Raw genomic sequence first — 25000 nt, forward strand, 5'->3', positions numbered from 1 at the left:
GACAATCGTGCTTTATCATACGACACCATTTAAATACAGATCCTGTGTGTTTAACATACTGTAGGCAGTGTTACAGTTAAAAATATACAAAACAATATTATTTTATTACTAGACAAATTCTATCTTTCATTTTTTACTTCTCGTAAGATATGTGCTTCGCCTTCAGAGATCAAAATATTATTGCAGGAAAACAAACAGCGGTTTTATTTTTCAGATGTTTCAGAACATTTAGACAGAAACTTCCAGAAAGAGAGAGTTACAGACGCTCACGGGTACAGGTTTAACCACACCAGTTTACAACAAAGCTCCAGAAGAGGAAATAGGAAGTTTTATACAAATCTCACAGGACGTAGCCGTGTCACATTTCGTAGGTGCTTTTGTCTGAAGAGTAAACAGCTTCTGATTGAAACTCTCACACGTAGCTGCCGTAAACACAAACACGTCATCATCATCCTCATCTTCATCATCATCCTAACTCCACCTAATTCAGCCCAATTCTACCTAACTCCGCCCACTGACACGGAGCAGAGCACAGAATTCTCATAAACTCCGCCTCTCCACACAGGGAAACCTTTGCACAAAACTCCATTTTCTTGATCTCAACCTCAGAAACACAGAATTCCTACTTGTGCTTTTCCAGAAAATTCCAAGTTATAAGTTTTGCATTGTAAACGTTCACAGAGGTGCACTTTTTTTTGTTTGCTTCACAGATATGGTCTAACAGTTTGGCACATAAATTAAACTACAATTTTACATCATCATCATCATCATCATGTTTAGTAAAAATTTACTGGAAATGTATTCATCAATTAATCAGCCAATCAACAAATGAATTAATTAACTAAATGTTTTAAAATAAGTATGAAATCAGAGCAGTAGCAGATTGCATGCTGTAAAAAAAATGTATGGTGTTTTTATTTTTGTTTTTTTGTTGTTAAAGAATTTTCTAATTTTCTAATTAATTAGAAATTCAGTTATGGAAAATCTCAGCCAATCAGAACACATCTCAGGTCTGATGTTTCTGTCTAATAAAAAATGCACTTTCAAAAAACTATCATCACAATCATTACAAATCATTCTTTTAGAAAGTTGAACAAATAATTTAGAGAGTGTATTTATATTTACGTATAAACAAAAATTATTGTATGCAGAGGGACAATTTAACAACCAATAAACTTATGAAATTTGATTCCAAATATTTTTGGATCGTTATTTATTTTTAATCGTTAATTCTCCACAGTGCCAGCGTTAGATGATGGACGTTAATTGTCCAATTGTCCAGAAATAAGAGTCCGAATCCTGGACTTTTGTGATGTCAGAGATGTATTCTGATTGGCCAGAACTCAGTTCTGATTAAATCCAGGTTTGTTTGTTTATTTGTTTTAGATGAATTTCCTACATTTTGACTTTTACAAATAAAAAAAGGGTTGCATTTTGAAAATTTGTTGACTTTTTTCAGGCATCATGAATTCAGTTTCTCTGAACTCAGAAATTTGTTCCTTCATCAGTTAATTCCCAGATTTTTTCTTCGTCTCAGAAGCAGGAGTAGATAAACAGGACTGAGGTGGACGGCGACTGATCAACAGACAGATGCTGACACTATAAACCCTGTTTTTTTCCTTTATTTTATTTTTTATATATTTAATATTCTTTACCCTGTCCTGTTTTATCTACACACTGAATGGCATAGATATGTTTTTGCTTTTGGTCCTCGATCACAACATTAAAGTACAAAACATCCTAAAAAGTCTCTAAAAATGGATTGGATCACATACAATAGATTTTCTAGCAGTTTTCTTTTTTTTTGCTATTTTCCAGAAAAATAAAATAGTAACAGTCTCTCTAACAAAAATATCAGATGACGAATAAACGAGTTCCAAGGGCTTTGTGCTTGATATCAGAGAATAACGCTCATGGTTACAGTACAGCTCGGCTCTCATGTTCTCACGTTCTACACTTAAAGTCCATTTAATATTAATTACATGTCGACGTTGCTTTTTCTTCTTTTATCTCCACTAGCCGATATCCTGTTTTCACATCACAATAACTGAGCAAACCCCAAAATGTCAGAATATCATATCATTAAAAACCATAGCCTGTAAATTGTTTATGTTCATTTACACTCTCTCACTGCATGATCGTCTTTATTAAGAAAGACGTGTGCACAATAAATACTGAATTTAAATTAGTCCTCCTTCAAAATAGGGTCAGTTTAATATCCAGAGGACAAAAGGTTGAAATTTGTCAAAAATGATTACAAAACACCAAAGAGATTCAGAAAATAATCGGAAATGACTTTCAAACGAAATTAAATTTAAATGAAATTAATTTAAAAAGAATGCCTCTAAAAATGTAGAGGACAAATACTGCAAAATTAAATATTAAATTTTAATGTAATTTTAAATTAAATTAAATATTCCAAAATAAAACTGCTTTAATGTATTCATTATTACACTGTAGAAAGGATGAAAGGTGATGAAGGTGTGTCTGACCCTCTTTATGGTCACAGTATTGTGTTTATCGGCATGAAGCTCGGACCTCGGACGCGACTCACGGCTTTAACACTCGTCTACAGAACGCTTTTTTTTAAAAATTCCTTTTTTCCAACACTAACACACGTTGCCTTTGTGTTTTTAACCTTTACAACTGCATTATTATTATTATTATTATTATTATTATTATTATTATTATTATTATTACGATTGAAGTGGATGGTGATTGGCCCCTGGAGGTAGATGACTCTATTACTGTAGAAAGATGGAAGTCCTGTGTGCTGTTGCTCGGTGATTGCTCGGTGTTGGGGGCGTTTACACGCTCGGTGATTGCTCGGTGTTGGGGGCGTTTACACGCTCGGTGATTGCTCGGTGTTGGGGGCGTTTACACGCTCGGTGATTGCTCGGTGTTGGGGGCGTGTGCGTTGCTGGGGTACACGGTGATGGCATTTTCACCCTGCTGCTGCAGCTCAGGTCTGTTCTCCTGATTCTTCGCTTCCTGAAACACAGACACAAGCATCACCATTATCCTCATCATCAACTTCACCTCACCTATAACATATCCTGCACCAATACCAATATGTGTCCAAAAGTAAGTGCCCCCTGACCATCAGCCCATTTATGGCTGTGATGGTCCACATACTTTGGGCCAGAGGGAGTGCTGGGGGGATGAGGGTTTATAGCTGATAGAGAGAGAGAGAATAAAGAGAGACTGCTGATAGAGAGAGAGAGAATAAAGAATGACTGCTGAGGGGATGAGTGTTTATAGCTGAAGAGAGAGAATAAAGAGAGACTGCTGATAGAGAGAGAGAGAATAAAGAATGACTGCTGAGGGGATGAGTGTTTATAGCTGAAGAGAGAGAATAAAGAGAGACTGCTGATAGAGAGAGAGAGAATAAAGAGAGACTGCTGATAGAGAGAGAGAGAGAATAAAGAATGACTGCTGAGGGGATGAGTGTTTATAGCTGAAGAGAGAGAATAAAGAGAGACTGCTGATAGAGAGGGAGAGAATAAAGAATGACTGGTGAGGGGAAGAGTGTTTATAGCTGAAGAGAGAGAGAATAGAGAGAGACTGCTGAGGGGATGAGTGTTTATAGCTGATAGAGAGAGCGAGAATAAAGAGAGACTGCTGAGGGGAAGAGTGTTTATAGCTGAAGAGAGAGAGAATAGAGAGAGACTGCTGAGGGGACGAGTGTTTATAGCTGATAGAACACAAGAGTTACTCGATTCACAGAATATTAAATGTAACAAACGGATAAAAAGCATGGGGTCACATTGCTGTGAGAGGAATAAAACACTTTGCTGTTAGAGGAGAATAATCACCTCCAGCCTGGTCAGAGTAATTCCACAATTATTTTCCTGGAACAGCATGGCCATGTGAAACTTTAACTTTAAGTTATTTTACAGAATAATAGATTATTGTTTGAGGTGATTAGTCATGGTTACCTCTTTAGATCTTCCCCTGGTGGAGAGGAACATGTAAGCCATGTATCCTGGGATGAGGATCATGGAGGAGAGAGCCATGAGCCAGCCGACCCCCTGGCCCCATGCTGGGAACACGTAGTTATTCATTTTGAGAGGAACCATTTGGACGGCGCTGAACAGAAAGACTCCCTGAAGAAGAGAAGAAGATTAAGATGAGCATAGGAAAGAGGATTTTTCACTCTCTAAGCTGGTTTATTTATCAGTCCATCTTCGTTCTTCTCAAAACTCCTGAAGCTGGGGAACAGAGAAGGTTTTTAGAGATACCAGCTCTTAGAAAAACCTCGTCCTCAACCTCAGGGTTTGTTTACGCCTCAAACGGTTACGCATCAGACTGACCTGATCTCATGGTCCTGAAGCTGATGAGAGAATGGATGTGATATTGTGCAGTGTTATTTAAAACCACTCAATGATTTAAAAATTGTAAAAACATTTATGATTTATTATTAAACAATAAAATCAATGGGCTTAAAAAAATCTCAGTCACAAATCTGAGTTTCTGCTCAACTGTCTAACAGACGTGTTATTACATCATGAAATGTAAGGGCCAATCATCTGGCAAATGCAAGCCATGCAACACTTAAAGAAAAGGGGGCGGAGCAAGTTAGAATCTCATTTACATATTCCGATATGTGACTGATCTGATTAGTATAAATGTATTTTAACACACAGGAACCTCGTCAGTAGTAAAGAGTCAGGTTGTAGGAAAGGACAGGTTTATATGAAATGATGAAAAATATCAAATAAAATGTCCAAAATACAAAAATAAATTCCAATAAAGTTTTCCATGATCACAGTCCTGTTTGCACTGAGAACTGTGTTTAATTTGTAAGAAATTAATTTCCACCCTTTTACTAATTATTATAAACAATTTCTCCATGTTTTTTTGTGTTGTAATGTGAATTGACAGAACTGTTTATAATGATTTATCCATAATTTCATCATCAGGGTAAAGTGGAGAAAAGACCATGATGTGTGAGTCTGATGATTTCTACAGCTTTATATTCTACATTTAATATCATTCATGATAAACAGTTCACTCGCTTGTATTTGCCTGTTTGTGACCCAATTAACTGCGGAATAAACGACAGCAGGAACGAGGGATGAAATGAAGACAGAGAGGAAATGAAGAGAACTTTACTCACTGCAACAACCAGAGGAGTGAAAAAAACCCAGCAGAGTTTCCACCATATGCAGGGTTTATATCCGATCATCTCCTCGATGTTACTGTAGAATTTATTCACACCTACACAGATCAGACACCAGAAATCAGATCAGATGAGAATAAATCACTAGGTTCAACCTAGAAACCAGTGAATTAAAGACTTTTTCCTGTTTATACACATGAAATAAACCCTCGAGGATACACTAAGGTTTGTGTGATGTTGTAACAGCAGCTTTTATTCCTCTCACACCACCAGAATTTATCAAAGATATAACTCTTTTCATTTAAGAACATGTCATACAGTTAATCCATGTATAGCTACAATATATTTCCAAAAGTATTGGGACACCCCTCCAGATCATTGAGTTCAGGTGTTGTTTTTCAGGGGTTCCAGTGAAAGGAACTCTTAATGCTTCAGCTTCATACCAAGACATTTTGGACAATTTCATGCTCTTTGTGGGAACAGTTTGGGGATGACCCCTTCCTGTTCCAACATGACTGTACACCAGTGACCAAAGCAAGGTCCATAAAGACATGGATGAGTGAGTTTGGTGTGGAGGAACTTGACTGTCCTGCACAGAGTCCTGACCTCAACCCCATAGAACACCTTTGGGATGCATTAGAGTGGAGACTGAGAGCCAGACCTTCTCGTCATCACAACATCAGTGCCTGACCTCACAAATGTGCTTCTAGAGAAATGGTCAAAAATTCCCATAAACACACTCCTAAACCTTGTGGAAAACCTTCCCAGAAGAGTTGAAGCTGTTATAGCTGTAAAGGGGCGGGACAACTCCATATTACTCGTCCCCTCAGCAGTCTCTCTTTATTCTCTCTCTCCATCAGCTATAAACATGCATCCCCTCAGCAGTCTCTCTTCATTCTCTCTCTCTCTTCAGCTATAAATATCATTGCAAGTGCATTAATATAATCCTGTGTTACAGTCAGAGCTGTCTCACCGTAACACCAGGAGATGGAGATGCACTCAAAGAAAACCAGGAAGAGAAGAGACATGCCGCTGGCAGAGTAATAATCGAAGAGTTTGAAGACGTAAAGGCCGCCCTAACGCAAGACGGAGAAAATAAATCAGCTTTTCAGATGCATACACTGAGCAAAAGTCTTGACACCCTTATTTTTATACAAATGTTCATTAATCAAAAATGACTTTCCAGAAATGATTCCATATTATTGATATATTAAATATATTAATCATAATATTATATTTATACATAGAGAGAGATAATATCACAATTGATTCATAATGCAACATAAATCCGAACAACTCATCGTAATGACCTGTGTGATGTTGGAGAGGCCGATTATATAGGACACGACACACACACACGCAATGAAAATCTCTCGTCTTTTCCTCAGGAGCGCCGGGAACTCGTCCACCAGGGCGGTGATGAAGCCTTCTACTGTACAGAACTGCAGCACAGAAACACAATGTAAGAAATTCCTGAGCTCTGCTCTACGCTTTCTCAATATCAAACAATATCATTTAATAAAAGCATCAAGAGATGAATTAGCGTTTAGACCGGAACTTCACTCAGGTGATTGTAAGAATATAAACTCTATAGATAAATCGGCTTAAGCAGTGGTGTGACCTGACTCTGAGGATGAGGAAATTCCCCCAGGGAAATAAGGAAGCAGCTTTGTACTTAAATCACAGGCTGTGGATACTGAGATCAGACGAATCAGGATCTTTTTCTCGACAACATGCTGCTGAGGGATGTCACCTGGCTGTCGATTCCCAGCATGAGCAGCATGGAGAAGAAGAGGATGGCCCACAGCGGGGAGATAGGTAACTGTGTCACAGCTTCAGGATACGCTAAAAACGCCAAGCCTGGACCTGTAAAGGAAATGCAGACATGAAACCTAATTCATCACAGAGACACCTGACAGAAAGTATTCTATACATGACACTCTAACTCTATAAATGACTGTGTAACAGTGTAAACGACTCTTTAACTCAATAAATGACTCTTTAACTCTATAAATGACTCTCTAACTCTATAAATGACTCAATAACAGTGTAAATGACTCTAACTGTATAAATGCCTCTATAACACTGTAAATGACTCTCTAACTCTATAAATGACTCTATAACACTGTAAATGACTCTACAATGCTGTAAATGACTCTCTTACTGTATAAATGACTCTATAACAGTGTAAAGAAGAGCTGGAGTCACCTGAAGCAGCTACGTCAGCTATCGATCTCTTAGTCACATGAGCCATGAAACCCACGATGGAGAAAATGACAAATCCAGCAAACATACTGGTGGATGAGTTTATAAGGCACACGATGACAGAGTCTCTGTTGGAAAGACAGGAAAAGACAGATGTCAAATATATCTGAGGCTGAACTGCAGGAAACTAATTCCAGTCATGAAGGAATGAATTAATTATGTAGTGAGAGCTCTGAGGTTTAATTACACACTAATTCCAGGCACAAATTGCTCATGTTTATTCATATCTTCTTACATTAGTCAAATGAGGGGACTCGGTAAACATCGCTGGACAAATATTAATATAAAGCTGTGATCTGAATCTACATTATGGAAGTAAAATAAAAAACCACTCAACACCTTCTGAGCGATCAGAATCCAATCAGAACGATGAAATGATTAGATTTAACAAAATAAAACTGTCTGTAAAAACTACCATTTTTCAACAGGCCGTATTTTCTGCATCGTTTCAGTTTCGGATCGTTTCAGTAAAACAGCCAGAGGTTTTCTTAATATCATGAATAAATTAACTAGAAGGTTTGGGGCATGTGGTGAGATGGAACTAATCAGAAGACTGAGTGTGAAATGCACACAGGATAACGCTGTGAGTTTAGCAGAATTCACTGCTGCTGAATTTTGAACTGAAGCAAGGAAAAAAAGGGAAAAAATAAAATGAAACAAAAGGAAAGATGTGAGCTGCAGACGGTCTGAATGATCATCAATATAAAGCTGATTTTAGATCAGTTTCTCTTCCACAGGTAAAGAAATGAGTTTGAGTTTATTAATAATTCTCAAATATTTAAATCACTGCATCAGTAACACGGTGTCTCTGTACTGAATCAGTGGTTTGGGTCTTTTTACATTTTTCTGTTTTTGCTGAGTAATTTATCTGACTGAACTAAAGCAGATAAAATCCACAATCCCACAGAAACTGACTCTCTCTTTATAAATGACTCTCTACCTCTATAAATGACTCTATATCTTTATAAATGACTGTCACCGTGTAAATGACTCTCTAACTTTATAAATTACTCTATAACTTTATAAATGACTCTATCACAGTGAAAATGACGTTGTACCTCTATAAATGACTCTATAACTTTATAAATGACTGTCACCGTGTAAATGACTCTCTAACTTTATAAATTACTCTATAACTTTATAAATGACTCTATCACAGTGCAAATGACTCTCTACCTCTGTAAATGACTCTATATCTTTATAAATGACTCTATCACAGTGAAAATGATGTTGTACCTCTATAAATGACTCTATAACTTTATAAATTACTTTATCACAGTGTAAATGACTCTCTACCTCTATAAATGACACTCTAACTGTATAAATTACTCTATCATAGAGTGATAGATGACTCTATAACTCTATGAATGACTCTATAAGTAACTCAGTGTATTTGTAATGAGTCAATTTTTAGAAGATTAACACTTGGCTGCAACACAACCTACAACAACTTGCAGATGATGAACTTAGCCGTTAGCATCGTCTCGCCATACCTGTAAACGTTGTTGTTGAAAGGGTTGTAGCTGCCGAGCGCGATCAGAGAGCCAAGCCCCAAACCGTACGAGAAGAAGATCTGCGTCGCAGCATCCAGCCAGACCTAAGAGAACAAGGAGAGGAGAACGACACAAACCTCTCACGTCCGATCTGCTCCTTTCTCATCTGATTCTCTCTCTACATCACCTGACATTTCTCACCTCAGACTCTTTAAGCTTCTCAAAATCAGGTGTGATGTAGAACAGGATCCCTTCTTTGGCTCCGGGAAGCGTGACTCCGCGGATGAACAGAATAAATAACATGAAGTAGGGATACGTGGCTGAGAAATACACCACCTACAGACACAGAGGAAAATGGCATGTTAGACTGAGGAGATCAGTGAAAAACATCATCATCGTCTTTCAGTTCAGGGTTTAAATCGTGCCATTGGACAAGGAGAACTTCTCTTCCTGTCAACTGAGAAGCTGAAGATTTCTGCTATGTCTGCATGTGGATTTCTAAAGGAGGTGTCTGCAGAAAACTACATGAATTATATACAAGACAAACAGCTCAAAAATATCCCTGACTTTTTATTGAGTTTGACAGCCTTGATGTTGTGTCTGGATGATGCGCTTGGGAATCTCTGCACTGGCCCGTTTCCCTCAGGTTCCTGGAACTGAGAGTTTGCTGCGGCTGAGTTTAAGACTAGATTTTCCTCAGTAATGTTTCACACTGAAATTCTTTAGTCGCTGCTAAAACTATTGACCTCACTGAACTCTCCATCAACTTCTAGGTTTATTTTATAAAATGGCTTTCACATGAACGCTTCTCACCTTTCCAGTCCAGCGAACACCCTTCCAGATGCAGAAGTAAACCAGGACCCAAGCAATGGCCAGCGTTATGGCTAGCGGGATGCGGATCTGCCCCGGTTTCTCCAAACCCTCAGTGATGTTATGTACATTGCGTCTGTATTAAAACGTCACAGCATTATACTTTTATTTTGTACCTCATCTGATTAGACAGTACAGAAGTCTAGATTAACTAATGTTAACTAGCTTGCTAACAAGCTAACAACCTAGCAACCTTCTTTAAATTCCTCACACTAATAATTAGCCTAAGATTAGCTAGCTTGTATCTCAGAAGTTGATGTCAGATACAAATATACACACCCCAAATATACACTATATTGCCAAAAGTATTCGCTCACCTGCCTTGACTCGCATATGAACTTAAGTGACATCCCATTCCTAATCCATAGGGTTCAATATGACGTCGGTCCACCCTTTGCAGTTATAACAGCTTCAACTCTTCTGGGAAGGCTGTCCACAAGGTTTAGGAGTGTGTTTATGGGAATTTTTGACCATTCTTCCAGAAGCGCATTTGTGAGGTCACACACTGATGTTGGACGAGAAGGTCTGGCTCACAGTCTCCGCTCTAATTCATCCCAAAGGTGTTCTATCGGGTTGAGGTCAGGACTCTGTGCAGGCCAGTCAAGTTCATCCACACCAGACTCTGTCATCCATGTCTTTATGGACCTTGCTTTGTGCACTGGTGCACAGTCATGTTGGAAGAGGAAGGGGCCAGCTCCAAACTGTTCCCACCAAGTTGGGAGCATGGAATTGTCCAAAATGTCTTGGTATGCTGAAGCATTCAGAGTTCCTTTCACTGGAACTAAGGGGCCAAGCCCAGCTCCTGAAAAACAACCCCACACCATAATCCCCCCTCCACCAAACTTTACACTTGGCACAATGCAGTCAGACAAGTACCGTTCTCCTGGCAACTGCCAAACCCAGACTCGTCCATCAGATTGCCAGATGGAGAAGCGCGATTCGTCCCTCCAGAGAACGCGTCTCCACTGCTCTAGAGTCCAGTGGCGGCGTGCTTTACACCACTGCATCTGACGCTTTGCATTGCACTTGGTGATGTATGGCTTGGATGCAGCTGCTCGGCCATGGAAACCCATTCCATGAAGCTCTCTGCGCACTGTTCTTGAGCTCATCTGAAGACCACATGAAGTTTGGAGGTCTGTAGCGATTGACTCTGCAGAAAGTTGGCGACCTCTTCGCACTATGCGCCTCAGCATCCGCTGACCCCGCTCCGTCAGTTTATGTGGCCTACCACTTCGTGGCTGAGTTGCTGTCGTTCCCAAACACTTCCACGTTCTTATAATACAGCTGACAGTTGACTGTGGAATATTTAGGAGCGAGGAAATTTCACGACTGGATTTGTTGCACAGGTGGCATCCTATCACAGTTCCACGCTGGAATTCACTGAGCTCCTGAGAGCGACCCATTCTTTCACAAATGTTTGTAAAAACAGTCTGCATGCCTAGGTGCTTGATTTTATACACCTGTGGCCATGGAAGTGATTGGAACACCTGATTCTGATTATTTGGATGGGTGAGCGAATACTTTTGGCAATATAGTGTATGTAAATATCCTGCATTCTAAACACTGCTTTAGCACAAACTAGCCCTGGCTAATGCTTTGTCTTTAGCAATAAAGAGAAAATTATCGATTACACGCCCTGTTAAAAGTCTCAGTTTAAATCCTTTCAAAACTTTATCACCTTTATCTAGTATTTAGTGATTTATCACACAATCATCTGGTCATTTTATTCCACTCTTCTGTGCTCAGCCTCTTCAGATCATTCCACAGTTTTGAGATCTGAACTCACGCTGATCTTCTGCTAGTGAAGCCATTCCTTTGTTGACTCGGGTTTATGCTTTGGGTTGTTATTGTTCTGGAAGCTGAGATGTTTCTTCAGCTGTCTAACTTCTACCTAAACAGATTCTTATTTGAACTTTCAGATCTGTGGCTGAAACCCTTTACCTTCGTCTCATCAGTGTTTTGCCACATGGTTTGTGGTGAGAGAGTGTGGTCACATGCAGAGAGTCATCAGACCGTGTCAGATGTTTCTGAAGCTCTTTTAGGTCTGTCAGCATACTCCTTGGTAAGATTTCTTCTGGTTCTCACATCAGGGCTGGGGGGATGCCCCATTCCTGGTGATGTCACTGTGCTGCTCCATATTCTCCATGTGTAGATTATGGACTTCACAGTATGCACTTCACATGGGACATCTACTGTTTCAGAAGGTTTGGATAGCGATCTGCTCATCATTACTGTTCCAGACTCAGGTCCCATATAGGCTTCATGTAATCTCTTTGAGGAACATGGCTTCAGCAGTCAGATGAAACCAAAAGGATATGAAGAAGCTCATACAGATCTTTATTTTTGATCTTCATTTATCTGTTGTTCTGCTAGAGACGCAACCTTAGCAAGGCTAAAGCAATGCTGTGTTTATGAAGCTGGATATTTTAAGCTAACACAAAACCACAGTGTGAGTCATTTTAGTCTGAAAACAGCAGATTTTTCCAGGCTCTTACTCCCAGAACTCCATGACGGCGCTGGTCAGGTTGGTGGTGTCCACAATGCTGTAGTTTGTGAAGCATCTCTCTGTGTTCCATGGATTGCTGCAGGATTTCCATGGAAGCTCCTACAAATAAAAAAAAAGTGAAAGAGAACAGTTTTTTGTATTAAAATGTCAGGAGGACGTGAGTGCGGTCAAACAGGTGAGGCGTGTCCTTACGGTGGTGAAGGAGTTGTACAGGTAGTACAAAGCCCAAGCGATGATCACGATGTAGTAAATGTTGAGCCAGAAGGAGAGCACTGCTGCAGCCAGACCCACTCCTGCACACACACGGGGCTAACATTAACATCGTCCAACATGAGCCATGCTCAGGCTTTTACACGTTTACAAGGTAAAAGAAGAATTAAACTCTAAACACACATCAGAACACGACATAGGTGGGATTTACACACAGCTGCGTCGTCTGGAGGTTTAATCTCACCTGCTTACTGTTGATTTGGAAATAAATAATAATAATAAGAAGAAGAAGAAGAAGAAGAAGAAGAAGAAGAAAAGCCCTGTCCTCATCCCAGGTCCTTTTCACACTCAGACCCAGGACTGACAGTTTGGTACAATTGATGAAACATGACACGGTTTCCGAGCTCCAGAGATCTGATCCCTGGTCCTGTTCTGGGTCTGGTCACGGCCGCGGTGTGATCCGCATCTGAGCTACACCACTGGTTCAACACTTCCTGTTTGGTTGGTGATGGTGAGGAGAAGGTTGCTGTGGTCAGTGGAGGAGACTGAATGACTTATTGATATATAGGACCAGACTACTTAGAACGCAGAATCTGACCTGGGTCCTGACTCCAGTGTGAAAATGACCTTTCTTCCAATCTGCTCAAACCTACACACACACACACACACACACTCTTTTACACTTGATCACTGGAGTGGTTTATCATTGCTCTATTTGGCATAACTCAGAAGAGGACAGGTTCCGTTTGGAGTCGAGGTTCTTCATCACCAGGGATTTAATCTGGACTTCTGTAACACTGCTCCACCTCAGTGCACCAGGTCTGAGCTCGACCCCCAGCTCTGAGAGGTTTATGAGGTCATCACGGTCCTGTACATGAACAGATGCTCTCATTCCTTGGGTACACAGTTTTCCAGATCCATTTCCACCTTCATGTGAAGTTCTCTGACCAGGTTCGGTCACTATGATGGATTAGTCCTCACGTGTGTGTGACTCTTTCTGATGGCGTGTATGAAGACACTTTACCTTTGAACATCGGCGCCAACTTCCACACCCCAAGTCCGCCGATGGACGTGTACTGACCCAGCGCACACTCCAGGAGGAACAGGGGCATTCCGGCAAATATGAGGGTCAGAAAATAAGGAATCAAGAAAGCGCCTGTGTGGATAAAAAACAAAAAGAAGAATCATCCTACAGTGACCTGAAGCGCCACCATCTGACCTTCAGTGGAACTACAACATGACACCATAATTTACACTCTGGCTGTACACACACAATTTATTTTAAAAAGACAGGAGAAATGTTAGCGTGAAGTAATTAAAAAATAGCCAGTTGTATAAGGGTCATTTTAGTGCTGAAACAATTTCAGAAACTCTTAGAATCAGCTGTAATGTGTTTCTGGTGGTGTTTCTGGTGGTGTTTCTGGTGGTGTTTCTGGTAGTGTTTCTGCTGGTGTTTCTGGTGGTGTTTCTGGTGGTGTTTCTGGTGGTGTTTCTGGGGGTGTTTCTGGGGGTGTCTCTGCTGGTGTCTCTGCTGGTGTTTCTGGTGGTTTCTGGTAGTGTTTCTGGTGGTGTTTCTGGTGGTTTCTGGTAGTGTTTCTGGTGGTGTCTCTGGAAGTGTTTCTGGTGGTGTTTCTGGTAGTGTTTCTGGTGGTGTTTCTGGAAGTGTTTCTGCTGGTGTCTCTGCTGGTGTTTCTGGTAGTGTCTCTGCTGGTGTTTCTGGTAGTGTCTCTGCTGGTGTTTCTGGTAGTGTCTCTGCTGGTGTTTCTGGTAGTGTCTCTGCTGGTGTGTCTGGTAGTGTCTCTGCTGGTGTGTCTGGTGGTGTTTCTGGTGGTTTCTGGTAGTGTTTCTGGTGGTGTTTCTGATGGTGTTTCTGGTAGTGTTTCTGGTGGTTTCTGGTGGTGTTTCTGGTGGTGTTTCTGGTAGTGTCTCTGCTGGTGTTTCTGGTGGTGTTTCTGCTGGTGTTTCTGGTAGTGTCTCTGTTGGTGTTTCTGCTGGTGTTTCTGGTGGTGTTTCTGGTAGTGTTTCTGCTGGTGTTTCTGGTAGTGTGTCTGGTAGTGTCTCTGCTGGTGTGTCTGGTGGTGTTTCTGGTGGTTTCTGGTAGTGTTTCTGGTGGTGTTTCTGATGGTGTTTCTGGTAGTGTTTCTGGTGGTTTCTGGTGGTGTTTCTGGTGGTGTTTCTGGTAGTGTCTCTGCTGGTGTGTCTGGTGGTGTTTCTGCTGGTGTTTCTGGTAGTGTTTCTGGTGGTGTTTCTGGTGGTGTTTCTGGTAGTGTCTCTGCTGGTGTTTCTGGTGGTGTTTCTGCTGGTGTTTCTGGTAGTGTCTCTGTTGGTGTTTCTGGTGGTGTTTCTGGTAGTGTTTCTGCTGGTGTTTCTGGTAGTGTTTCTGGTGGTGTTTCTGGAAGTGTTTCTGCTGGTGTCTCTGCTGGTGTTTCTGGTAGTGTCTCTGCTGGTGTTTCTGGTAGTGTCTCTGCTGGTGTTTCTGGTAGTGTCTCTGCTGGTGTGTCTGGTAGTGTCTCTGCTGGTGTGTCTGGTGGTGTTTCTGGTGGTTTCTGGTAGTGTTTCTGGTGGTGTTTCTGATGGTGTTTCTGGTAGTGTTTCTGGTGGTTTCTGGTGGTGTTTCTGGTGGTGTTTCTGGTAGTGTCTCTGCTGGTGTTTCTGGTGGTGTTTCTGCTGGTGTTTCTGGTAGTGTTTCTGGTGGTGTTTCTGGTAGTGTTTCTGGTAGTGTCTCTGCTGGTGTTTCTGGTGGTGTTTCTGCTGGTGTTTCTGGTAGTGTCTCTGTTGGTGTTTCTGCTGGTGTTTCTGGTGGTGTTTCTGGTAGTGTCTCTGCTGGTGTTTCTGGTGGTGTTTCTGCTGGTGTTTCTGGTAGTGTCTCTGTTGGTGTTTCTGCTGGTGTCTCTGCTGGTGTTTCTGGTGGTGTTTCTGCTGGTGTTTCTGGTAGTGTTTCTGGTGGTGTTTCTGGTAGTGTTTCTGGTAGTGTCTCTGCTGGTGTTTCTGGTGGTGTTTCTGCTGGTGTTTCTGGTAGTGTCTCTGTTGGTGTTTCTGCTGGTGTTTCTGGTGGTGTTTCTGGTAGTGTTTCTGCTGGTGTTTCTGCTGGTGTTTCTGGTGGTGTTTCTGGTAGTGTCTCTGGTGGTGTTTCTGGTAGTGTCTCTGGTGGTGTTTCTGGTAGTGTTTCTGGTGGTTTCTGGTAGTGTTTCTGGTGGTTTCTGGTAGTGTCTCTGCTGGTGTTTCTGGTAGTGTCTCTGTTGGTGTTTCTGGTGGTGTTTCTGGTGGTGTTTCTGGTAGTGTTTCTGCTGGTGTTTCTGGTGGTGTTTCTGGTGGTGTTTCTGGTAGTGTTTCTGGTGGTGTTTCTGGTGGTGTTTCTGGTGGTTTCTGGTAGTGTCTCTGCTGGTGTTTCTGGTGGTGTTTCTGCTGGTGTTTCTGGTAGTGTCTCTGTTGGTGTTTCTGCTGGTGTTTCTGGTGGTGTTTCTGGTAGTGTCTCTGCTGGTGTTTCTGGTGGTGTTTCTGCTGGTGTTTCTGGTAGTGTCTCTGTTGGTGTTTCTGCTGGTGTCTCTGCTGGTGTTTCTGGTGGTGTTTCTGCTGGTGTTTCTGGTAGTGTTTCTGGTGGTGTTTCTGGTAGTGTTTCTGGTAGTGTCTCTGCTGGTGTTTCTGGTGGTGTTTCTGCTGGTGTTTCTGGTAGTGTCTCTGCTGGTGTTTCTGCTGGTGTTTCTGGTGGTGTTTCTGGTAGTGTTTCTGCTGGTGTTTCTGCTGGTGTTTCTGGTGGTGTTTCTGGTAGTGTCTCTGGTGGTGTTTCTGGTAGTGTCTCTGGTGGTGTTTCTGGTAGTGTCTCTGGTGGTGTTTCTGGTAGTGTTTCTGGTGGTTTCTGGTAGTGTTTCTGGTGGTGTTTCTGGTAGTGTCTCTGCTGGTGTTTCTGGTAGTGTCTCTGTTGGTGTTTCTGGTGGTGTTTCTGGTGGTGTTTCTGGTAGTGTTTCTGCTGGTGTTTCTGGTGGTGTTTCTGGTGGTGTTTCTGGTAGTGTTTCTGATGGTGTTTCTGGTAGTGTTTCTGGTGGTGTTTCTGTTAGTGTTTCTGGTGGTGTTTATGGTAGTGTTTCTGGTGGTTTCTGATAGTGTTTCTGATAGTGTCTCTGCTGGTGTTTCTGGTGGTGTTTCTGGTAGTGTTTCTGGTAGTGTTTCTGGTGGTTTCTGATAGTGTTTCTGGTAGTGTTTCTGGTAGTGTCTCTGCTGGTGTTTCTGGTAGTGTTTCTGGTGGTGTTTCTGGTAGTTTTTCTGGTGGTGTTTCTGGTAGTGTTTCTGGTAGTGTTTCTGCTGGTGTTTCTGGTGGTGTTTCTGGTAGTGTTTCTGGTAGCGTTTCTGCTGGTGCTTCTGCTGGTGTCTCTGGTGGAGTTTCTGCTGGTGTTTGTGGTGGTGTTTCTAGTAGTGTTTCTGGTGGTGTCTCTGCTGGTGTTTCTGCTGTTGTTTCTGGTGGTGTTTCTGGTGGTGTCTCTGCTGGTGTTTCTGGTAGTGTTTCTGGTGGTGTTTCTGGTAGTGTCTCTGGTAGTGTCTCTGGTGGTGTTTCTGGTAGTGTTTCTGGTGGTGTTTCTGCTGGTGTTTCTGGGGGTGTTTCTGGGGTGTCTCTGGTGGTGTTTCTGCTGGTGTTTCTGCTGGTGTTTCTGGTAGTGTCTCTGGTAGTGTTTCTGGTGGTGTTTCTGGTGGTGTTTCTGGTGGTGTTTCTGGTGGTGTTTCTGGTAGTGTCTCTGGTGGTGTCTCTGGTAGTGTTTCTGGTGGTGTTTCTGGTGGTGTCTCTGGTAGTGTCTCTGGTAGTGTCTCTGGTAGTGTTTCTGGTGGTGTTTCTGGTAGTGTCTCTGGTAGTGTCTCTGGTGGTGTTTCTGGTGGTGTTTCTGGTAGTGTCTCTGGTGGTGTTTCTGGTAGTGTCTCTGGTGGTGTTTCTGGTAGTGTCTCTGGTGGTGTTTCTGGTGGTGTTTCTGGTAGTGTCTCTGGTGGTGTTTCTGGTAGTGTTTCTGGTGGTGTTTCTGAGGGTGTTTCTGGTAGTGTTTCTGGTGGTTTCTGGTAGTGTTTCTGCTGGTGTTTCTGGTGGTGTCTCTGTTGGTGTTTCTGCTGGTGTTTCTGGTGGTGTTTCTGGTAGTGTTTCTGCTGGTGTTTCTGGTGGTGTCTCTGGTGGTGTTTCTGGTAGTGTTTCTGGTGGTGTTTCTGGTGGTGTTTCTGGTGGTGTTTCTGGTAGTGTCTCTGCTGGTGTTTCTGGTGGTGTTTCTGGTAGTGTTTCTGCTGGTGTTTCTGATGGTGTTTCTGATGGTTTCTGGTAGTGTTTCTGGTGGTGTCTCTGGTTTTGTTTCTGCTGGTGTCTCTGGTGGTGTTTCTGGTGGTGTTTCTGGTGGTTTCTGGTAGTGTCTCTGCTGGTGTTTCTGGTGGTGTTTCTGATGGTGTTTCTGGTAGTGTTTCTGGTGGTGTTTCTGGTATTGTTTCTGGTAGTGTCTCTGCTTGTGTTTCTGGTGGTGTTTCTGGTAGTGTTTCTGGTAGCGTTTCTGCTGGTGTCTCTGCTGGTGTTTCTGGTGGTGTTTCTGCTGGTGTTTCTGGTAGTGTTTCTGCTGGTGTTTCTGGTAGTGTTTCTGGTAGTGTTTCTGGTAGTGTCTCTGCTGGTGTTTCTGGTGGTGTTTCTGGTAGTGTCTCTGTTGGTGTTTCTGCTGGTGTTTCTGCTGGTGTTTCTGGTGGTGTTTCTGGTAGTGTCTCTGGTGGTGTTTCTGGTAGTGTCTCTGGTGGTGTTTCTGGTAGTGTCTCTGGTGGTGTTTCTGGTAGTGTTTCTGGTGGTTTCTGGTAGTGTTTCTGGTGGTTTCTGGTAGTGTCTCTGCTGGTGTTTCTGGTAGTGTCTCTGGTGGTGTTTCTGGTGGTGTTTCTGGTGGTGTTTCTGGTAGTGTTTCTGCTGGTGTTTCTGGTGGTGTTTCTGGTGGTGTTTCTGGTGGTGTTTCTGGTGGTTTCTGGTAGTGTCTCTGCTGGTGTTTCTGGTGGTGTTTCTGATGGTGTTTCTGGTAGTGTTTCTGGTGGTGTTTCTGGTAGTGTTTCTGGTGGTGTTTCTGGTAGTGTTTCTGGTGGTTTCTGATAGTGTTTCTGATAGTGTCTCTGCTGGTGTTTCTGGTGGTGTTTCTGGTAGTGTTTCTGGTAGTGTTTCTGGTGGTTTCTGATAGTGTTTCTGATAGTGTCTCTGCTGGTGTTTCTGGTAGTGTTTCTGGTGGTGTTTCTGGTAGTGTTTCTGGTGGTGTTTCTGGTAGTGTTTCTGGTAGTGTCTCTGCTGGTGTTTCTGGTAGTGTTTCTGGTAGCGTTTCTGCTGGTGTCTCTGGTGGAGTTTCTGCTGGTGTTTCTGGTGGTGTTTCTGGTAGTGTTTCTGGTGGTGTCTCTGCTGGTGTTTCTGCTGTTGTTTCTGGTGGTGTTTCTGGTAGTGTTTCTGGTGGTGTTTCTGGTAGTGTCTCTGGTGGTGTTTCTGGTAGTGTTTCTGGTGGTGTTTCTGCTGGTGTTTCTGGGGGTGTTTCTGGGGGTGTCTCTGGTGGTGTTTCTGCTGGTGTTTCTGCTGGTGTTTCTGGTAGTGTCTCTGGTAGTGTTTCTGGTAGTGTTTCTGCTGGTGTTTCTGGTGGTGTTTCTGGTGGTGTTTCTGGTAGTGTCTCTGGTGGTGTCTCTGGTAGTGTTTCTGGTAGTGTTTCTGGTGGTGTTTCTGGTAGTGTCTCTGGTAGTGTCTCTGGTAGTGTCTCTGGTGGTGTTTCTGGTGGTGTTTCTGGTAGTGTCTCTGGTAGTGTCTCTGGTAGTGTCTCTGGTGGTGTTTCTGGTGGTGTTTCTGGTAGTGTCTCTGGTGGTGTTTCTGGTGGTGTTTCTGGTAGTGTCTCTGGTGGTGTTTCTGGTAGTGTCTCTGGTGGTGTTTCTGGTAGTGTCTCTGGTGGTGTTTCTGGTGGTGTTTCTGGTAGTGTCTCTGCTGGTGTTTCTGGTGGTGTTTCTGGTAGTGTTTCTGCTGGTGTTTCTGATGGTTTCTGGTAGTGTTTCTGGTGGTGTTTCTGGTGGTGTTTCTGGTAGTGTCTCTGGTGGTGTTTCTGGTAGTGTTTCTGGTGGTGTTTCTGGTGGTGTTTCTGGTAGTGTTTCTGGTGGTTTCTGGTAGTGTCTCTGCTGGTGTTTCTGGTGGTGTCTCTGTTGGTGTTTCTGCTGGTGTTTCTGGTGGTGTTTCTGGTAGTGTTTCTGCTGGTGTTTCTGGTGGTGTCTCTGGTGGTGTTTCTGGTAGTGTTTCTGGTGGTGTTTCTGGTGGTGTTTCTGGTAGTGTCTCTGCTGGTGTTTCTGGTGGTGTTTCTGGTAGTGTCTCTGCTGGTGTTTCTGGTAGTGTTTCTGCTGGTGCTTCTGCTGGTGTCTCTGGTGGTGTCTCTGCTGGTGTTTCTGGTAGTGTTTCTGGTGGTGTCTCTGCTGGTGTTTCTGGTGGTGTTTGTGGTGGTGTTTCTGCTGGTGTTTCTGCTGGTGTTTCTTGTAGTGTTTCTTCTGGTGTTTCTGGTAGTGTTTCTTCTGGTGTTTCTGGTAGTGTTTCTGGTAGTGTTTCTTCTGGTGTTTCTGGTAGTGTTTCTGTTGGTGTCTCTGCTGGTGTATCTGCTGGCGTCTCTGCTGGTGTTTCTGGTAGTGTTTCTGCTGGTGTTTCTGGTGGTGTTTCTGCTGGTGTCTCTGGTGGTGTTTCTGGTAGTGTTTCTGCTGGTGTTTGTGGTGGTGTTTCTGGTAGTGTTTCTGGTGGTGTCTCTGCTGGTGTTTCTGGTGGTGTTTCTGCTGGTGTTTCTGGTAGTGTCTCTGGTAGTGTCTCTGGTCGTGTCTCTGGTAGTGTTTCTGGTAGTGTTTCTGGTAGTGTCTCTGGTAGTGTCTCTGGTAGTGTCTCTGGTAGTGTCTCTGGTGGTGTTTCTGGTGGTGTCTCTGGTGGTGTCTCTGGTGGTGTTTCTGGTAGTGTCTCTGGTGGTGTTTCTGGTAGTGTCTCTGGTGGTGTTTCTGGTGGTGTTTCTGGTAGTGTCTCTGGTGGTGTTTCTGGTAGTGTTTCTGGTGGTGTTTCTGGTGGTGTTTCTGGGGGTGTTTCTGGTAGTGTTTCTGGTGGTTTCTGGTAGTGTCTCTGCTGGTGTTTCTGGTGGTGTCTCTGTTGGTGTTTCTGCTGGTGTTTCTGGTGGTGTTTCTGGTAGTGTTTCTGCTGGTGTTTCTGGTGGTGTCTCTGGTGGTGTTTCTGGTAGTGTTTCTGGTGGTGTTTCCGGTGGTGTTTCTGGTAGTGTCTCTGCTGGTGTTTCTGGTGGTGTTTCTGGTAGTGTTTCTGCTGGTGCTTCTGCTGGTGTTTCTGGTAGTGTCTCTGCTGGTGTTTCTGGTAGTGTTTCTGGTAGTGTTTCTGGTAGCGTTTCTGCTGGTGTTTGTGGTGGTGTTTCTGGTGGTGTTTCAGGTAGTGTTTCTGCTGGTGTTTGTGGTGGTGTTTCTGGTGGTGTTTCTGGTGGTGTCTCTGGTAGTGTTTCTGGTAGTGTTTCTGCTGGTGCTTCTGCTGGTGTTTCTGGTGGTGTTTCTGGTGGTGTCTCTGGTGGTGTTTCTGGTGGTGTTTCTGGTGGTGTCTCTGGTAGTGTTTTTGGTGGTTTCTGGTAGTGTCTCTGGTGATGTTTCTGGTGGTGTCTCTGCTGGTGTCTCTGGTGGTGTTTCTGGTAGTGTTTCTGGTGGTGTTTCTGCTGGTGTTTCTGCTGGTGTTTCTGGTGGTGTTTCTGCTGGTGTTTCTGCTGGTGTTTCTGGTAGTGTCTCTGGTGGTGTTTCTGGTAGTGTCTCTGCTGGTGTTTCTGGTAGTGTTTCTGGTGGTGTTTCTGGTAGTGTTTCTGGTAGTGTTTCTGGTGGTGTTTCTGGTAGTGTCTCTGCTGGTGTTTCTGGTGGTGTTTCTGGTGGTGTTTCTGCTGGTGTTTCTGCTGGTGTTTCTGGTGGTGTTTCTGGTGGTGTTTCTGCTGGTGTTTCTGGTAGTGTTTCTGGTGGTGTTTCTGGTAGTGTTTCTGGTGGTATTTCTGCTAGTGTTTCTGCTAGTGTTTCTGGTGGTGTTTCTGGTAGTGTTTCTGGTAGTGTTTCTGGTGGTGTTTCTGGTAGTGTTTCTGGTAGTGTTTCTGGTGGTTTCTGGTAGTGTTTCTGGTGATGTTTCTGGTGGTGTTTCTGGTGGTGTTTCTGGTAGTGTTTCTGGTGGTTTCTGGTAGTGTTTCTGGTGATGTCTCTGCTGGTGTTTCTGGTGGTGTTTCTGGTGGTGTTTCTGCTGGTGTTTCTGGTAGTGTCTCTGGTAGTGTTTCTGGTAGTGTCTCTGCTGGTGTTTCTGGTAGTGTTTCTGGTGGTGTTTCTGGTAGTGTTTCTGGTAGTGTTTCTGGTGGTGTTTCTGGTAGTGTCTCTGCTGGTGTTTCTGGTGGTGTTTCTGGTAGTGTTTCTGGTGGTGTTTCTGGTAGTGTTTCTGGTAGTGTTTCTGGTGGTGTTTCTGGTAGTGTCTCTGCTGGTGTTTCTGGTAGTGTTTCTGGTGGTGTTTCTGGTAGTGTTTCTGGTGGTATTTCTGCTAGTGTTTCTGCTGGTGTTTCTGGTGGTGTTTCTGGTAGTGTTTCTGGTAGTGTTTCTGGTGGTTTCTGGTAGTGTTTCTGGTAGTGTTTCTGGTGGTGTTTCTGGTAGTGTTTCTGGTGGTATTTCTGCTAGTGTTTCTGGTGGTGTTTCTGGTAGTGTTTCTGGTAGTGTTTCTGGTGGTTTCTGGTAGTGTTTCTGGTGATGTTTCTGGTGGTGTTTCTGGTGGTGTTTCTGGTAGTGTCTCTGCTGGTGTTTCTGGTAGTGTTTCTGGTGGTGTTTCTGGTAGTGTTTCTGGTGGTATTTCTGCTAGTGTTTCTGGTAGTGTTTCTGCTGGTGTTTCTGGTGGTGTTTCTGCTGGTGTCTCTGATGGTGTTTCTGGTGGTGTTTCTGGTAGTGTTTCTAGTGGTGTTTCTGGTGTTGTTTCTGGTAGTGTTTCTAGTGGTGTTTCTGGTAGTGTTTCTGTTGGTGTTTCTGCTGCTGTTTCTGGTAGTGTTTCTGGTGGTGTTTCTGGTAGTGTTTCTGGTAGTGTTTCTGCTGGTGTTTCTTGTGGTGTTTCTGGTAGTGTTTCTAGTGGTGTTCCCGGGGGTGTTTCTGGTGGTGTTTCCGGTAGTGTTTCTGGTGGTGTCTGTAAAGGTACTCTGTCCTTCTGATGGTTCCTGATGCTGATCATCTACACTTGAGTGGGTTCTGATAACGGTCACTTAGTCACAGCACCTCATACCTCCACCGTTTTTCCCACACAGGTACGGGAATCTCCAGACGTTCCCCAGCCCGATGGCGTATCCTACACAAGACAGAAGGAAGTCGAACTTCCCCACCCACGTTTCCCTGTCAGGAATATCCTTGTTCTTCTTCTTCTTGTCGTCGTTGTGTTCCTCCTGCACCTCCTCTGGTTTGACTCTGTCATGGGTCGTGACCTCGTTCATCTCCATCGCCACCTGTCCGTCCGACGTGGCAGTTTTAGCGCCGTTTGTCGCCATTTCTCTGGATTTGGCTGAGCTCAAGCTCCTCTTGGCCGCGAGGCGCGAGACTTCAGCTCCGGTCCACGTAGACAGCAGCTTCGCACTCTTTTTAGGGTTTTTTAAAAATTTAAAATAATTTTCTTTTCAGATCCTCGAGTTTTGTGAGGTTTAAAATGGATGTGAGGCGTCACACAGCAGCTCTTCAGTTACCGTTCACCTAAAAACAAGAAATGAAAACAATCTCATGTTTATTTTCCTGAGTTTGTTGTTGTGCCTTCAAGACGACCACACCTGACAGATGTGTGTGTGTGTGTGTGTGTGTGTGGGGAGTGAGTGTGCATGCTCATTGGAGAGCCACCTGAGAGAAGAGTGTGCATGTATGTAGAGAGGGTCGCTCTGCTGCTGAGTTATTTTAATTTTTCTTCATTTGTTTATATTTGTAATGTTGCCGGAGTGGTGTACTTGTTGCCTTGCATGTGCTCACTTTACATGTATGTGAGTGGCACCAGCAGAGACATAAAGACTCCTGAACTGGACCTGAAAGCTGTCTAGAGTTTTTTCTTTTTCTTTCCAAGTTCATCTTGACCAGGGAAGACTCTCTCTGCCAGACATCACAAGTTTCATGTGGAAATCAGCACCAGTCTGCTTTTTATCAGTTCTCCACTAGAGCAGGTTTCTCCTCAGCATCCTCTCATCCATCAATCATTTAAAACGAACTGATAATTACCATCTATTTTTTTAAAAACCTTGTTCCACAGAATGTGAGGGAATGAGATGATCAGGTCTCCTTCTCTACAGCTAATTATGAGTTGTTTTTATTGTTAATTTTCAATACGCTCATTTAAAATGATAAAAAGAGAAAATCAACAGGATAAAAAACATCACTGTGATTATTATCTGAGCATAGATCTTATTTTGTTGGAATTAATTTTCTCAGTAATTTCGTTACATGAGGTTGAAGCTGTTCTGTAGAATTAGTTTTAATGTCTAATCCAGATGTTAGCTAGTAATGCAGCTGATGAATGATGTTTACATTCGTTCCTGCTTGTGTCTTCAATAAACAATGAAGGTTTTTTAATCCGAGCCATACTCTGTGTGTGTGTATGTGTGTGTGTGTATTAATCAGTGATAAAGACGGTGTTGTTATTGTGAGGACGCTGAAGTCCACGCTGCTGATCGTCTGTTTCTCACCAGCAGAAAGATATATTGTGTAAAAATATTAGAGCTCAAAAGCCTTTAGTGGTTCTGCAACAGACTGCAATCAAACCTCACTGTTTACGATGAAGCTGAGGAAATAGCATGAATAATAATAATAATAATAATGATAATTATAATAATAATAATAATACATTTCAAAGCATTACCATCTGCTAGAGAAAAAAATGCATGCCTACTCACAGCCAGCTCTGATTATCCTGCAAAAAGCTTCTCTTTTCCTCATGTAAACGGTTCTGCAGGTTCTGCAGGTTCTGTAGGATTCTCCCAGAGTTGGAAACTTGCAGTATTGCTCAGAATATAAAGGTGTATTATTCCCATTAAAGCAAAGACATTTGAAGCAAAGATCCAAAATGTTCCTGAGGGAAGGGGGGAAGGAGCGCGAGTGTGTGTGAGAGTGTGTGTGTGCGAGTGAGTGTGTGCCAGTGTGAGAGCGTGTGTGTGCGAGTGTGTGTGACGATCCAGAGGCTGATGAACATGTTCAGTCCAGAGGAGCAGAAACAGCGACGCTGTAGCGTGTGTGTGAAATACCAACAAGCGGGAAACACACACACGTGCACACACACACACTCCTTCAACTCCACCTACATCACACCAATGTCATCTGAAAGTCAATCCCTCCTTCTCTCTCTATCTGTCTGTTTCTCCCTCCTTCTCTCTCTCTGTCCGTCTGTTGCTCTCTTCTCATCTATTTATCTTTCTCTCTCTCACCATCTATCTGTCTCACTCTCTGTCTTGCCTTTTTTTTCTCACTTTGTCTCTCCTTCTCTCTCTCTATCAGGCTCTCTGTTTTTCTATCTATCTATCTATCTATCTA

At 43.1% G+C, this 25000-nt stretch overlaps 1 protein-coding gene across 2 annotated transcripts in view; it reads right to left on the bottom strand.

The window, feature by feature from the left end:
* Window positions 1-24788, bottom strand: part of slc6a1a (solute carrier family 6 member 1a) — a 24830-nt gene extending 42 nt beyond the window's left edge. The window contains exons 1-16 of one of the 2 annotated variants that reach the window (XR_009206704.1): window positions 24367-24788; window positions 22728-23185; window positions 13491-13622; window positions 12449-12549; window positions 12246-12355; window positions 9694-9826; window positions 9082-9216; window positions 8881-8984; window positions 7331-7455; window positions 6876-6988; window positions 6433-6564; window positions 6096-6198; window positions 5120-5220; window positions 3939-4106; window positions 2814-2991; window positions 1-2778 (exon numbers count right to left, since the gene is read on the bottom strand). The exon at window positions 1-2778 is cut by the window's left edge and continues 42 nt beyond it. Coding sequence is in view for 1 of the 2 variants with exons in the window: in XM_058409166.1 (XP_058265149.1) it covers window positions 2878-2991; window positions 3939-4106; window positions 5120-5220; window positions 6096-6198; window positions 6433-6564; window positions 6876-6988; window positions 7331-7455; window positions 8881-8984; window positions 9082-9216; window positions 9694-9826; window positions 12246-12355; window positions 12449-12549; window positions 13491-13622; window positions 22728-22986 (1830 nt within the window). In the remaining variant the exon portion in view is untranslated. Of the gene's footprint in view, window positions 2992-3938; window positions 4107-5119; window positions 5221-6095; window positions 6199-6432; window positions 6565-6875; window positions 6989-7330; window positions 7456-8880; window positions 8985-9081; window positions 9217-9693; window positions 9827-12245; window positions 12356-12448; window positions 12550-13490; window positions 13623-22727; window positions 23186-24366 lie in introns of both variants that reach the window. The other variant, XM_058409166.1, reaches the window with a different exon arrangement.
* Between the last annotated feature and the right edge of the window lie 212 nt (window positions 24789-25000).

The sequence above is a fragment of the Hemibagrus wyckioides genome, linkage group LG15 (assembly GCF_019097595.1).
Source record: "Hemibagrus wyckioides isolate EC202008001 linkage group LG15, SWU_Hwy_1.0, whole genome shotgun sequence".
Classification (NCBI taxonomy): Eukaryota; Metazoa; Chordata; class Actinopteri; order Siluriformes; family Bagridae; genus Hemibagrus; species Hemibagrus wyckioides.